Raw genomic sequence first — 14938 nt, forward strand, 5'->3', positions numbered from 1 at the left:
TAGAAAAGTATCATCTAATGAAAAAAAAATCTATAATTAAGTAAAACTAAATCAAAAATTAAAAACAAAGCTTAAGATTTATTTATACTTTTCTAAGAACTGAAAACAATTTCAATCATAATTCTTATCATCATAAAATGAAAATCACCAATAATTTATTTCAAACAAAACAAAGAGAATAATTTTTTTTTTAATTTTATAACAAATGAAAAACATGCAAAAACACATAAACACCAAGAAAACACATACACACTACCCTCAAACTTAAATGAAACATTGTCCTCAATGTTTAATAAAATAGAAAAAATTAAGAACTACTCCCTTGAATGTATGCTTCCTTGATTTGGCTCCTTTGTTTTCTTCTCTTCTTTTTTGGCAAGAAGTTTCTTTCAAGCTTTTGAAAAACATGAAACAAAAACACATAACAAAAGTGAAATATAAAATGAAACATAAAAAGTATGGGTTGCCCCCCACAAAGCGCTTTAGTTTATAGTCTTTAGCTCGACTATAATTTTTTTTTTCTTTCAATCTACACCCAATCGATGGTGTAAAATTTCATTTGTAGAGTGAGTTATGACTTTGATGCAAATGCCATAAATAATAATTAATAACACCACACCTACAAGAAAATTAAAAATATGCAATTTTGGTGGATTTTCAATAAAGTATGAAAATTGCACATCTTTTTTAACCTCCTTTTCAATTTGAGTGAATATGCATATTTCTTCAACTATGGGCTCATGAGATACAACAATATCATTTTCTTTTTCTTCATGAGCCTTGAAAATTATTTTATCCAACTCTTTTGTTTTATTAGGGGGTTGGATGCATATTACAAGTTCTTCAACAACTTCATTCTCCTTTTCATTTTCAATTTGACTTTTTGGATTAGGAATGGGTTGGTTGGGATAAACTTGTTTTTCCGACTCAATAACAGTTGCAAGTTGTCCTACTATTGTCTCAATTTTTGATATTGATTGAGACTGGGCTAGTAAGATTTAGTAGGTTGATTGCATGAACTGTTGTAGGGTATCCTCTAAAAATGGACTCGTTTCTTGTTGAATGGGATATGATAGATTGGATTGGGCATGACTTGGATTAGGTATGTTGAATTCATGCTCTTGATTCATTGGAGATTGAGTATGGCTCCACGAAAAAGTTGGATTATAGACGGGGGTAAAATGGGTATCAAAAGATTCATGCATATCATACATATCATTAGTTTCTCCATAATTTAAATTTGAGAGCTCATAATAGTTGTACTCAGAATTCCAACTATAATTAAAATGACACATATGTTAAAAACTAAATGACAAACTAAAGAATTTTTTTTTTTCAATTGACAATTAAGGTAAAAAGAACAAGAATCTAAAATTAAGATAACAAAAACAATGTTAAGATATTAAACAAAATTTAGAAGGCACAAGTGTCATCAACTACAAATAAAAAATTAGGAGACACAAATGCCATCGACTATCACAAAATAACAATAATAATAACATAAAAGCTAGGAGGCACAAATGTCGTCAACTAACAAAGATATAAACGAAATAAAATTACAACAAAGTTACAACAAAATTAGGAGGCACAAGTGCCATCAACTATAAAAATTAAAAAGATAGATATGAGGCACAAGTGCCGTCAACTATAAAAATTATAAAGATAGATAGGAGGCACAAATGACGTCCCAAATTTTCTTTTTATCTTTTTTTTTTTAGTTTTTATAGATATATATTTTTTTATATTTTTGTATATATAGCTTTTTTGTAAGTGCAAAAATTAAAATAACTAGTAGAATAATTTACTAACCTTGAGATAAATTGCGTTTCTCTTCTTGCAACTCCCCGGCAACGGTGCCAAAAACTTGATGGACCCAAAACGGGTATGTTTTAAAAATTTATAACTCGCAAGCGCACGATCATATATGGAATATAGTGTTCGTGTAAGCACAAGATCGAACCCAAAGGACTTGTCTAAAATAAAAAAGAAAACTATTTTAAATCAAAATTAATAAATTATAACCTAGCTCCAAAGATTGATTATATTTTTGTATAATGAAAATAAAATAAAAGACAATAATAAAGAAATTAAAGACAATGTATACACATAAATTACTAGTAGAAATCAAGATGGTAAAAGAAGATTATTAAGGTATTAGAATCCACAAAATATAAGTTCAATAATATTTGTAAGTACATTAATTCCCAAGTTTTATTAATAGTTAAAATAAATCAAACTATCATTTTCCAAATAGATTTATAATTTTAAGCACAAATTACTTCTAAAAAAATAAGATTTTTCTTCATTTTTCAAAAAGTATAATTTCAAAGTATTTAATGTGAATCAACCTAATGAAACAAAAAAAATCAAATAACATTATTTATAAAGCAAAACATAATATTTTTGTTATAAGCATTGGATATGTACAATTTAATGACACATCTTACACAAAGAATATTATGATTTTACACTAATGAAGAACAAAGTGTAAATATTTGCTAACAATAAAAAATACATGATATTTAAGATGAAAGAAGATATTTGAAAAAGAAAAATTCATAAACTTTGTTGCACACAATGGGAAATCAACATACAAAATAAATACTATCTAGTTACATATTATTTCATCACCACCTTAATAATCTTAAAAATATTAGAAACTCATAACTAGAATAAAAATTACAAACATAAATAGGAAAATTTGGAGGAGAAACTCCCAAATTTTTCCTTTAAAAACTCATAGAAAAAATGACCAAAAAGAATAAAAAGATGAAGAGAATAGAGAGGTCTTGAAAGTGTAGAACTTGTGTAGTGTAACCTCTCCCAAGCTAAGCATTCCCCAAATGGTCTTGAAAATTCCCTATTTATAGCCAAAATGAGAGTATTAAAATAATCAATTTAAATTAATTAAATTGATTAAATTAATAATAATATGGTAAATAGGGGTAAATTATAGGGTGTAATGATGATGTCATGGTGAAATATGTGGAAAGATTAGGTAAAAAGAATGGCATTTTTTATCATAGGGGACAAGGGGACATTGGGCAATTGTTGGGCTCAAAATGGAGTAGTGGGGCTGGCTGGGACAAGGCAGCTGGCAACAGGAGGTAGCTGGACGTGTTGGGCTGGAGGCAGGCTGAACATGGCTGGAACAAGGCAATTGCTGAGTGTGGTGCCAGGCCCGTGTTGCTGAGTTGAGGCACGGCTGGGAATTGAAGCAGGCGGCATCAGGTGCCCAGGAGGTGTTGGCTTCGGGCTTGGGCTGAGACAGACGCGAGCCCAGATGGAGAAAGGGTGAGGCAGCTGCTAGTGGGCTGGGCCGGCTGATGGGCTTGGCTGGAGGCTTTGGGTTTGATTTCAAAAATACCATTTTTCTTTCTTCTTTTCCTTACTTTTCAAAGCCCAAAAATACCATAAATTCCCCACAAAATGAATATAAAATAAATCATAATAAAATATTTTCAACTATAAAATAAATCAATTTAATTCTTTGAAAATATTAATTATAATTTAATTTATATTTAACATTTAAGTTTAATAATACAACATTTTTTTTACCTCAAACTAAAAAATTCAACTAACTAATTACAACTTTCTACAATAAAATAACTATAAAAACGCGCAAAAATATATAAAATCAAAATAAACCCAATAAATTCAAAATTATTTTAAAACTTAATAAATCAATTAAAAACTCAAGAACTAAGCAACAATTAGCACATAAAAAGTGGTAAAATAACTCTATTTTGTAGGGTTATCAAATATCCCTGATGTATAAATAAAAGAAATGGAAAAGAAAACTTCCCTGTAATCCAATGCATTGCTCTATTGTAGTACATTCATAGCTATCCTCCTTAGTGTTTTACATGTCGACATACATCAATAAGTGGTTGACGTTCATAATAAGCATCATACAAGACAACTTGAAGGTTGTCATTGTGAATGCCCTCAAGCTTGACTAGATTTGGAATTGATGAGCTCCAATGTTCAACTTGACTTTCTTTGGAAATATAAGCATGATGGATGCTAATGAATGATGCTAATGGAGGTGGAGATGGTGGTGGCCAGTGAGGTTTCAGATGAGTTTTCTGAGTATTCGCTGGGATTGATGTCGCGTCTAGAGATTGAGTGTGCTAAGGAACTAATGCAGAGACAGAACTAAACTCTTTTAATGAAAAAGTACTACTCTTTTGGCCAAAAAATTTAGTTCCTAACCTATTTATTAATATTAATCACACGTTTAAGTCCAAATGACTTGTTTTGCGAGTTAAGCACTGTTTTTGTAAAATATTTTATTGGCATATTTGATAAAATTGACAAAATTAATTATGGAATTCATTTTCGAAATATATTGAGTGGTATTTTCAAAATGGGTAGTTTCCTGTTTTGTTGAAATGTGTCTTTCTATATTCAGATTTTTATGTGTTAATAAAATAAATATATATTTTCCTATAAAAGAATATATTTTTCTTAAATTTGAAATTATTGGTATTTATTTTTATGTGTTGATCTGATTTGGTTGCCCAGAAATCGTGTACAGCTTGCAGTGATAATGTAGATATTGTTTCCTTATTTATTTAAGGAAACTGGGTTGAAAAACTGTCCAGGTTCAATGAATCTGTTTGAACGGATTGCCAGTCTGTTTGAACAGATTCTGACTTTCCTGTTTTGGAAGATTTTCCATTTATTGGCTGTTTGATTTCTGATTTGTTTTCCACGACCTAAAGGGATTCTAAAAAGTATATAATCATCCTTAGGTCGTTGGTTTTGACCATCTCTCTTGGTGTATTATTTTCTAAATATTTTTCAAGTTTTAGAGAGACTTTTTATTATGTGAAGAACTTGAGTCCAGCAAGTTCTTAGTGGTTTATGACAGTGTACTTCTGTATTGTTTTCTTTGTGTTAATTGTGCAGGTTGAACACACTTGGACATTGGTCATCAAGCTTCGGGAGAAGTCTTGTTCGTGAGTCACTTTTCGGGAGGAAAAGTGCAAGTGTTATGATTTGAAGGGAGTTCAAGATCTTAGCACTTAAGAAATTTGATTAGGAGTTTAGACTACAACAGTTGCGACAAATTCAAGAGGGAGTCTTTATTTGTATAAGTCAATTTGGTTTTGTAATCGTTTAGATATTCTTCTAATAAATTTCATTCTCTGGGCGTGGCCTCGTGGACTAGTAGCAATCTGCAAAGATTGCTGATACCACGTAAAAATTCGTGTGTTCTTTATTTTATGTTCGTTTTTATCTTCTGGTCACAAACTGTTTAAACATATATGGTTTCTGTTCAAACAGTCTTTGTGTCGGTTTAAACATTTCTGTAACAGTTCAACAATTAATTATTTAATTTGAATAATTAAGTTGGTAATCTTAAAAAACAGAATTTCAATTGGTATTAGAGCGGTTCACTAAACTCTTAGTGAGATCTTGTGGTTATTTTCCGTTTGATTTGTTTTGTGTGAAATGTCTTTCTTTGTAGAAGGTAGTTCGGTGTCTCGACCTCCATTGCTAAATGACTCAAACTATCCATATTGGAAAGTTAGGATGAGAGCTTTCATAAAAGCTCAAGATGAGAAAGCATGGAGAGCAATTCTGTCTGGATGATCACCTCCTACTGAAAAAGGTGAAGATGGAAGCACAATTGTAAAATCTGAACTTATTTGGGATACAGAAGAAGAAAAAGTATCTAGCTATAATAATAAAGCTCTGCACGCCATATTTAATGGTGTTGGAGAAATTTTTATAAAACTTGTTTCCACATGTGTCTCGGCTAAAGATGCTTGGACAATTCTTCAAACTCAGTTCGAAGGAACTGTAGATGTTAAAAGGTCTAGATTTATTATGTTACAAACTAGGTTTGATGACCTTAGAATGTCTGATTCTGAAACACTATCTGAATTTTATGAGAGATTATCTGATATTTCTAATGAGTATTTTGCACTTGGTGAGAAACTTGATGATTCTGTTCTTGTTAGAAAAATCGTTCGAGTTCTTCCTGACAGGTTCAATGTTAAGCTCATTGCTATGGAAGAGGCAAAAAACTTCAGTACTATGAAGGTAGAAGAACTGATGGGGTCACTTCGTACCTTTGAGTTAAATCAAAAGATTCGTCAAAAAGACAAGCCAAGTACTTCCAAAGAAAAGGAGAAAACCATAGCTTTCAAGAGCACTGAAAAGGAAGTCTCAGATGATGAAGATGGTGATAATGAAATGGCAATGCTTGCAAAGAATTTTAAAAAATATATGAATAAGATAGGAAACAAGAAATTCAATGGCAAGATGTCAAAAGGTAATCCTTCTTCTCTTAAACCTTTTCAAACTAATAAAAAGGGTATTCAGTGCAGGGAATGTGAGGGATTTGGTCACATCCAGTCTGAATGTGCAAATACTTTGAAAAAGAACAAAAAAGGTATGATTGCTACTTGGAGTGATAATGACTCTGAAAGTAGTGAAGATGAGGAAGGTAATGTCGCTCTCACTTCTATTTTACCTGTTTCTAAATCTGAAAATGAAAAAATTGTTTGCTTAAATAATGTTTCAAAAGATGAAGAAAATTCTGATAGTGATAAATCTGAATTGAATGATGAGTCCTTGAGTGAATCTTACAAAAAGATGTATGGTTCATGGGTGAAAGTGTGTTCTGAAAATCAGTCATTGGTAAGCAAAAATAAAGATTTATCCTTTGAAATTAAACAACTTACTGATTTAAATGAAAATTTTGAAAAAGAAATAATTTCAAAAAATGTTGAAATTAATAAGTTGTCTAAAGATTTGGATACTCTTGAGAAAAATGTTAGAATGCTTAACCCCGGTTCAACTGTTTTTGAGAATATACAGAATTCAGGTCAAAGAAGTCATGTGGGACTGGGTGCTTCAAGTTCTCAAAAATCAAAGAAAACTGTCTTTATCTCGGCTGGGATGTTATCGTCTGATGTTCCTGTGTCATCCTCACTGAAATCTATTGTATCCGATACTCGGATTGTTCCAACAAAAAGGACACAGTCAGCAGGAAAATCCAATGGTAAATTTGAAAAATTCATTCCAATCTGTCATTTTTGTGGTAGGAAGGGTCATATTCGTCCTAAGTGTTTTACTCTTATGAATTTTGCTAAAAATGAATATTTTGAAAAATTCAATTATTTTGATAATTTCAAAAGAGTAAAAAAGGAAAATGTTCAATCAAAGAAAATATGGATAAAAAAGAATAATTGTTTTGCTGGTTTTACTAGTGAATATGATAGATCTGCTTCTTCATATTTTTGGTATTTTGACAGTGGTTGTTCAAGACATATGACAGGTGACAAGTCTATTCTTACAGACATAAAACCTATGCATTGTGGGTCTGTTACTTTTGGCAATGGAATTGAAGGTAATGTTCTTGGTATGGGTACTCTTAACTTTGAAGGGTTGCCTAGAATCAAAAGAGTGTTACTTGTGGAAGGTCTTAAAGCTAATCTTCTAAGCATAAGTTAAATTTGTGATCAAGGTTATACTGTTAACTTTGATAAAGAGAATTGTTTTGTTTTAAACAAGAATGGTGAGAATGTTCTTGAAGGTTATAGATCTAATGACAATTGCTACACTCTTCTGCCATCTATTATGTGTCAATCTGTTGTGAGTAATAACACTGATATGTGGCATGCTAAACTTGGTCACATAAATTTCAAAACCTTGAAAAAATTGTCACATGCAGGGAGTGTTCGTGGTTTACCTAAGCTAGGCAAAGAATCTGATGGTAAGTGCAAGAGTTGTCAACTTGGTAAGCAATTAAAAATTACACATAAAAGTGTTTCTGACATAAACACTTCGAAAGTTTTAGAATTGCTTCAAATGGGTCCAATTCAAATTGAGAGTTTAAATGGGAAAAGGTATATTTTTGTTTGTGTGGATGATTTTTCTAGATATACTTTGGTGGATTTCTTGAAAGAAAAATCTGACACTTTTGATGCCTTTAAAACTCTTTGCTTGAAATTAAAAGTTGAAAAAGATTGCAACATTGGAAAAATTGTTCGTATAAGAAGTGATCATGGTAAAGAATTTGAGAATTCTGTCTATGATGATTTTTGTAAGTCTGCAGGTATCTCTCATGAGTTTTCAGCTCCCAAAACTCCTCAACAGAATGGAGTTGTAGAAAGGAAAAACCGCACTCTTCAAGAAATGGCTAGAGTGATGCTAAACAGCAAAAAATTGACCAAACGGTTATGGGCAGAAGCAATTAACACTGTTTGCTATATCATAAATTGTGTTTTTCTTCGTCCAGGTACATCTAAAACATCTTATGAAATTTGGAAAGGTAAGAAACCAAGTGTGGCTTACTTTCATGTTTTTGGATGTGTTTGTTACATTTTGAGAGATAAAGAAAATCTTGGTAAATTTGATGCTAAGAGTGATGAAGGTGTTTTTATTGGATACTCCACTAACAGTAGGGTCTATCGTGTGTATAACATGAGAACCCAAACTGTAATAGAGTCGGCTAACGTTGTTATTGATGATTCCAGGGATTTTTCTGAGTTTTCTACTGAGGAAGAAATTGAAAGGTTTATTGATGAACCTACTGAAAAACATGAAGAAGCTTCTGTCAGTGATACTACTGTTGCAACGTCTGGTCCATCTGTTCCAACAAATCGCGAATCCGATGAAGCAGATTCTGGACAGACAGAAAACAAATTTCCAGATATTATTTTGGATGAAGTCCAAAAGGAGCCATCAACCAGAGTTAAGTTAAATCATCCAGCAGATTTAATACTTGGAAATCCAAAAGACAGTATGGTAACACGAAGAAGGTTTAGTAATGTTGTTCAATTTGTTTATTTCTTATCTCTAATTGAGCCTAAAAATGTGAAAGAAGCTTTAACTGATGAAAATTGGATTAAAGCTATGCAGCAATTTTTTAGAAACAAAGTGTGGATCCTTGTGCCAAGACCATTGCATACCAATATTATTGGCACAAAATAGATTTTCAAAAATAAATCTGATGAATTTGGTACAATCGTGCAAAATAAAGCAAGATTAGTGGCACAAGGGTACACACAAGTGGAAGGAATAGACTTTGATGAAACATTTGCACCTGTTGCAAGACTTGAATCAATTAGATTATTATTGTCTATTGCTTGCTTGATTGGTTTCAGGTTGTTCCAAATGGATGTCAAATCCGCATTTCTCAATGGGATCTTGAATGAAGAGGTATATGTTGAACAACCCAAAGGGTTTGAAGATCCCCATGCACCTGATCATGTTTACAAATTGGAGAAAGCTCTATATGGTTTGAAGCAAGCCCCTCGGACTTGGTATGAGAGACTCTCTCAATTTCTTGTTTCTCATAGATACAAAAGGGGTGGAGTAGATAAAACTTTGTTTATCAAAAATATTAAATCTAACATAATTATTGCTCAGATTTATGTTGATGATATTGTGTTTGGTTCTACTTCTGACAATGAGGTGCAGGTATTTGTGAAACAAATGAAAGAGGAATTTGAAATGAGCATGGTGGGAGAATTGACCTATTTCTTAGGTTTGCAAGTCAAGCAATTAGATGAAGGCACATTTATTTCTCAAAGCAAATATGCTAAGAACTTGGTGAAAAAGTTTGGACTTGAAAGTTCAAAGATTGCCAAAACACCAATGGGAACGACTGTGAAGCTATCCAAAGATGAAAATGGTGTCAAAGTGGATCCTACACTGTATAGGAGCATGATTGGTAGTCTTCTTTATCTCACTGCTAGTCGACCTGATTTGAGTTATAGTGTTGGTGTGTGTGCTAGGTACCAAGGAAATCCCATGGAGTCTCATGTTGCAGCTGTCAAAAGAATCATTCGATATGTTCATGGGACTGCTGATTATGGTATTTGGTATTCAAAAGAACCTAACCCTAATCTAGTGTGTTTTAGTGATGCTGATTGGGCAGGTAACACTGATGACAGAAAAAGCACTAGTGGAGGATGTTTCTTCTTGGGAAATAATCTTGTCTCTTGGCACAGCAAGAAACATAATTCTATTTCTCTCTCAACAGCTGAGGCTGAATACATTGCAGCGGGAAGTTGTTGTGCACAACTTTTGTGGATGAAGCAAATGATGATGGATTATGGGTTTGATCTTGACACTTTAACTATTTTTTGTGATAATACAAGTGCAATTAATATTTCAAAAAATCTTGTGCAACATTCCCGTACTAAACATATTGATATTCGTCATCATTTCATAAGAGAATTAGTTGAAAATAAAGTTCTTGTCTTGGAATATATTGAAACACATAAACAAATTGCAGATATTTTCACTAAAGCTCTTGATTCGGTTCGCTTTGATTTCCTCCGAAAATCTTTGGGGGTTTGTTCTCTTTAAATTCTCTTGTTTTGGTGTTGTTCGCTTGATCTAATGTGTGTTATTTTTGGTTAAGAAAATTGTCAATCAATTTGAAAATTTTATTGTGTGTCAAGCTGGATAATCTATCTTGTGTTTATGAATCTTTGGTTGTATATTCTTGAGAGAAATCTAATCAATTCCTCCTAGGCATATTCGAGTAAATTAATCAATGTTTAATGTTTGAGCTTCCTTTTGTGTAGCATTGTTTCAAGCTCCTGTGCAAGAATAGAGCTACCTACATCAGTGTGTGAAAGCCGTCTTTTGAGTAAGTTGGAACTTTGTAATTCGGAGTTATAAAGAGGATACGCTACCAAAGAAAAGGGCTACCACTGGTGTAGTGTGACAGCGTCTTCATGGGTTACAATTATTTTTAATTTCGAAAAAGACTTATTTGTCATTGGCAATGTTCCCTTGCATATACTGTCACACACTTATGCTTGAAACAATGCAATAAAAAATCATACACAGTTTATAAAAAATAAAAAAATGTGTGTAAGTCTCATACATGTTGATTTATTCACTTAAGAATATGTGCTTGTGACTGAATTGTGGCTTATTTCTCTCGAATATTCTTTCTAATTGTTTATTTTCACAAGTGTTCTTATCCATGGTATACACCAACACTTATTTTCATTTGCTTGATTTTAGTCTTATCAGGATGACTCTCATTGATCAAAGCAGAATTTTTTTTTGGTTGAGTTTTATCTTTGTGCATATATAAAATGAAAATAAAAAATAATAAAAAAAAAATTTGACAAGGAAATTCATGGTGGACCGAATCATTGTGGTAATTATGTGAAATTATGCATTTAATTGTGTGATTTAATATATTCTTTGTCTCCAAGGAATTTATTTTTGTCTTCTTTCTCAATTTAGAATACCATGATTTGTATCTTTATTGTCTTATACTTTGTTTAGAATTGTTTATAAAAAAAAAAAGAGGGAAAAAGTCAATAAGATGATCGTGTGGGGTATTTTTTTTGGTTACCTTTTTTGGATTGGGATTTTATAAATATTACATTTTCATAAACTGAATTTAAAAAAAAAAAGAAGGGTAAGTTGTATGAAAATCGTGTGTATTAAAGGTTGTTTCCTTTTATTGTTTAAATTAAAATTTGTTTTTTTTTTAAAAGGAAACCTTTTATTGCCGTGGATGTCCATTTTGGGTAAGTATTGTATTTAAAAAGGCATGCCATTACCCTATTTCTTCTCACCCACGATTTCACTCAGTTATCTCTTCTCCTTCTAATTTTTTTTTCTCTCATTTTCTTGTAAGTGCTTTATGTTTTTTAGAGAAAAAATGGTGAGAACTCGTGGTGCTTCCTCCAAGAAGATCCATGCTTCTCAATCCCGAAAGGTGCCATCTCCTTCGCCTCCTCCGTCTGTGTCAACAGCGCCTCTTTCTGTTCCAGCAGCTGCCACATCTGTTGGAAAATCTTGCAAATCCAAGGCACGTAAGAAAGTGTTTTCGCTCTCTCATGAACACCCCATGGTGTTTCCAGATATCTTTGCTGACATTGTCGATGTTGCACCACCATCTGAAGTGGTGGTGCCCTCTCGAGCCAAGGACCATTCTCCTCTTCCGATTGATTCGTCTTTGGCGGCTAGGGCAAATTCAAAAAATGTTTCATCTTCTTCCAAAGCTGCTGCCGCTGGGTTGCTCAAATTGCCCTTGAAGCCGAGCCAGTCCAAGAAAAATTATGTGACTCCCAAAAGGAAATTGAGAATGGACGAGTCCTCTTCTCCCTTGACTGCTACCAAGAAAAGACTGAAGGCTCATCCTCCTTCTCTGTCTTCCTCCGAATCTGATCCTGAGGAAGAAAAGTCTGAATCTGAAGCAACCCGTGATACCACATTGTCTGATGAAACGGCTCCTGACCATGCAGAATCAGAGGCTGAGTCTGATGAGCCAGAAAAAGAAGACGTTGTTCCCTCTGAACAAGAAGCCGAATCTGACTCAGAACCAATTGCAACTCCTGTGTCATCCAAGGCTAAAGGAAAGAGACTAAATTCTGAACCTACACCTTCTCCAAAACGTTCAGGTGTAAATTTCAAACCTTATTCTTCAACTTTTTGTTATAATGATAATGCTCGTGATATGGTTCTCTATGCTCAAAGGAAATTTATCATTGAGAGAAATTATGTCCTGAGTGATCATCGGCCTTATGGTGTGTTAACAATGCTTCAAGATCGAAAATGGACAGGTTCTTTGGTTAAATTTACTGGTTTTGTGGATAGAATTGTCAAGGAATTCTATGCCAATCTTACTCATGAAACTATGGAACCTAAATCTTCTTTGTATCATAAAGTGTTTGTTAGGGGCTATTGGTTCTCTTTTTCTCCTCAAGACATTGCTCTTGCTTTGCATCTTCCCCTTGATGTCGAGGATGATGTTGATGGTGCCTCTCTTGACAAGGACATGGTTATCACTGAGTTGGTAGGTCAAAAAATGGTATGGCCATCTAATACAGTCATCTCAGTCTCCAATCTCACCTACACTTATGCTGTCCTCCATAAGTTTTCCACAACAAATTGGAAGCCCACTTCTCACACCGCCACTATCTCTTTTGATATGGCATCATTTTTGTACAAGGTGGGGACCGGTCTTGGTATAAATTTGGCTTTGGTTATTCATGATCAAATCATTGGGTTTCGCAAAGGTAATAGGAAAAACTTGAATCTTCCTTTTCCTCAAGTTATTTATAAAGTGTTGAGTATGCAGAAAAACGATCTCCAACGTGATCAAGAAGACTTGGTGGCACCCACTACTGCTGCTTCCTACAAGGCCTTTGCCCCTCCTACTGAAGCCACTGCTGCTCCATCCTCCAAGAAAGTCAAGCCCCAATCTCTGAAGATTGCCTCGGATGACATTCCTCATGCCTCCTCCTCTGTTGCCACAGATTCAGGACTTGTTGCAACAGAAATAGCTGCTGTTCGAGCCTCTGTTGATTCTTTGACTGCTCGAGTGATGTCAATTGAAGGACTGCAACGTTCTGTGTTGGAGGCTGTTCAATCTCTATCCAAAGATCCAGTTGTTTAGTTTTTGTCAAATCAATATTGATACTCTTTTTTGTTCTTTTGTTTTATGGTTCTTTGGCTTCTTTGAAAGACACAAAGGGGCAGAGTAGATACTCCAAAAACCTGCTTGTTTGTTGTTTTGTTTAACTCTGGACCTTCTTATTTTGAGGGGGAGTTAAGTCTAGTCTCTTTACATGTTTGTTATAAGTTAATGCGTGTTTTCAGGGGGAGTTCTTTCTCTTTACTTATCACTAACATTTGTGTTGCAGGTTTTTGAATTAATTTTGTCTATCAAATTGCCAAAGGGGGAGATTGTAAAATATTTTATTGGCATATTTGATAAAATTGACAAAATTAATTATGGAATTCATTTTCGAAATATATTGAGTGGTATTTTCAAAATGGGTAGTTTCCTGTTTTGTTGAAATGTGTCTTTCTATATTCAGATTTTTATGTGTTAATAAAATAAATATATATTTTCCTATAAAAGAATATATTTTTCTTAAATTTGAAATTATTGGTATTTATTTTTATGTGTTGATCTGATTTGGTTGCCCAGAAATCGTGTACAGCTTGCAGTGATAATGTAGATATTGTTTCCTTATTTATTTAAGGAAACTGGGTTGAAAAACTGTCCAGGTTCAATGAATCTGTTTGAACGGATTGCCAGTCTGTTTGAACAGATTCTGACTTTCCTGTTTTGGAAGATTTTCCATTTATTGGCTGTTTGATTTCTGATTTGTTTTCCACGACCTAAAGGGATTCTAAAAAGTATATAATCATCCTTAGGTCGTTGGTTTTGACCATCTCTCTTGGTGTATTATTTTCTAAATATTTTTCAAGTTTTAGAGAGACTTTTTATTATGTGAAGAACTTGAGTCCAGCAAGTTCTTAGTGGTTTATGACAGTGTACTTCTGTATTGTTTTCTTTGTGTTAATTGTGCAGGTTGAACACACTTGGACATTGGTCATCAAGCTTCGGGAGAAGTCTTGTTCGTGAGTCACTTTTCGGGAGGAAAAGTGCAAGTGTTATGATTTGAAGGGAGTTCAAGATCTTAGCACTTAAGAAATTTGATTAGGAGTTTAGACTACAACAGTTGCGACAAATTCAAGAGGGAGTCTTTATTTGTATAAGTCAATTTGGTTTTGTAATCGTTTAGATATTCTTCTAATAAATTTCATTATCTGGGCGTGGCCTCGTGGACTAGTAGCAATCTGCAAAGATTGCTGATACCACGTAAAAATTCGTGTGTTCTTTATTTTATGTTCGTTTTTATCTTCTGGTCACAAACTGTTTAAACATATATGGTTTCTGTTCAAACAGTCTTTGTGTCGGTTTAAACATTTCTGTAACAGTTCAACAATTAATTATTTAATTTGAATAATTAAGTTGGTAATCTTAAAAAACGGAATTTCAGTTTTAAACATAGAATGTAACGATCCCAGATTAGTAGGGCGTTACATGAGCATTCTGGGCTGAGGGTTGGGGACGACAACTAGTGCTCTGGTCTGGGAATGACAATTGGCGTGGATGGGGATGAAGGGAACGAAATGAGCGAGAGAA

The 14938-nt window shown here is 33.3% G+C and overlaps 1 protein-coding gene across 1 annotated transcript; it reads left to right on the forward strand.

Annotated features, from left to right (window-relative positions):
* Positions 1–11656: 11656 nt before the first annotated feature.
* On the forward strand, positions 11657–13396 carry LOC133800025 (uncharacterized). Its single transcript, XM_062238005.1, has one exon. It carries the CDS (start codon positions 11657–11659, stop codon positions 13394–13396), a length of 1740 nt encoding a protein of 579 aa, XP_062093989.1.
* Positions 13397–14938: the final 1542 nt, after the last annotated feature.

Source organism: Humulus lupulus, chromosome 9 (assembly GCF_963169125.1).
Source record: "Humulus lupulus chromosome 9, drHumLupu1.1, whole genome shotgun sequence".
NCBI lineage: Eukaryota > Viridiplantae > Streptophyta > Magnoliopsida > Rosales > Cannabaceae > Humulus > Humulus lupulus.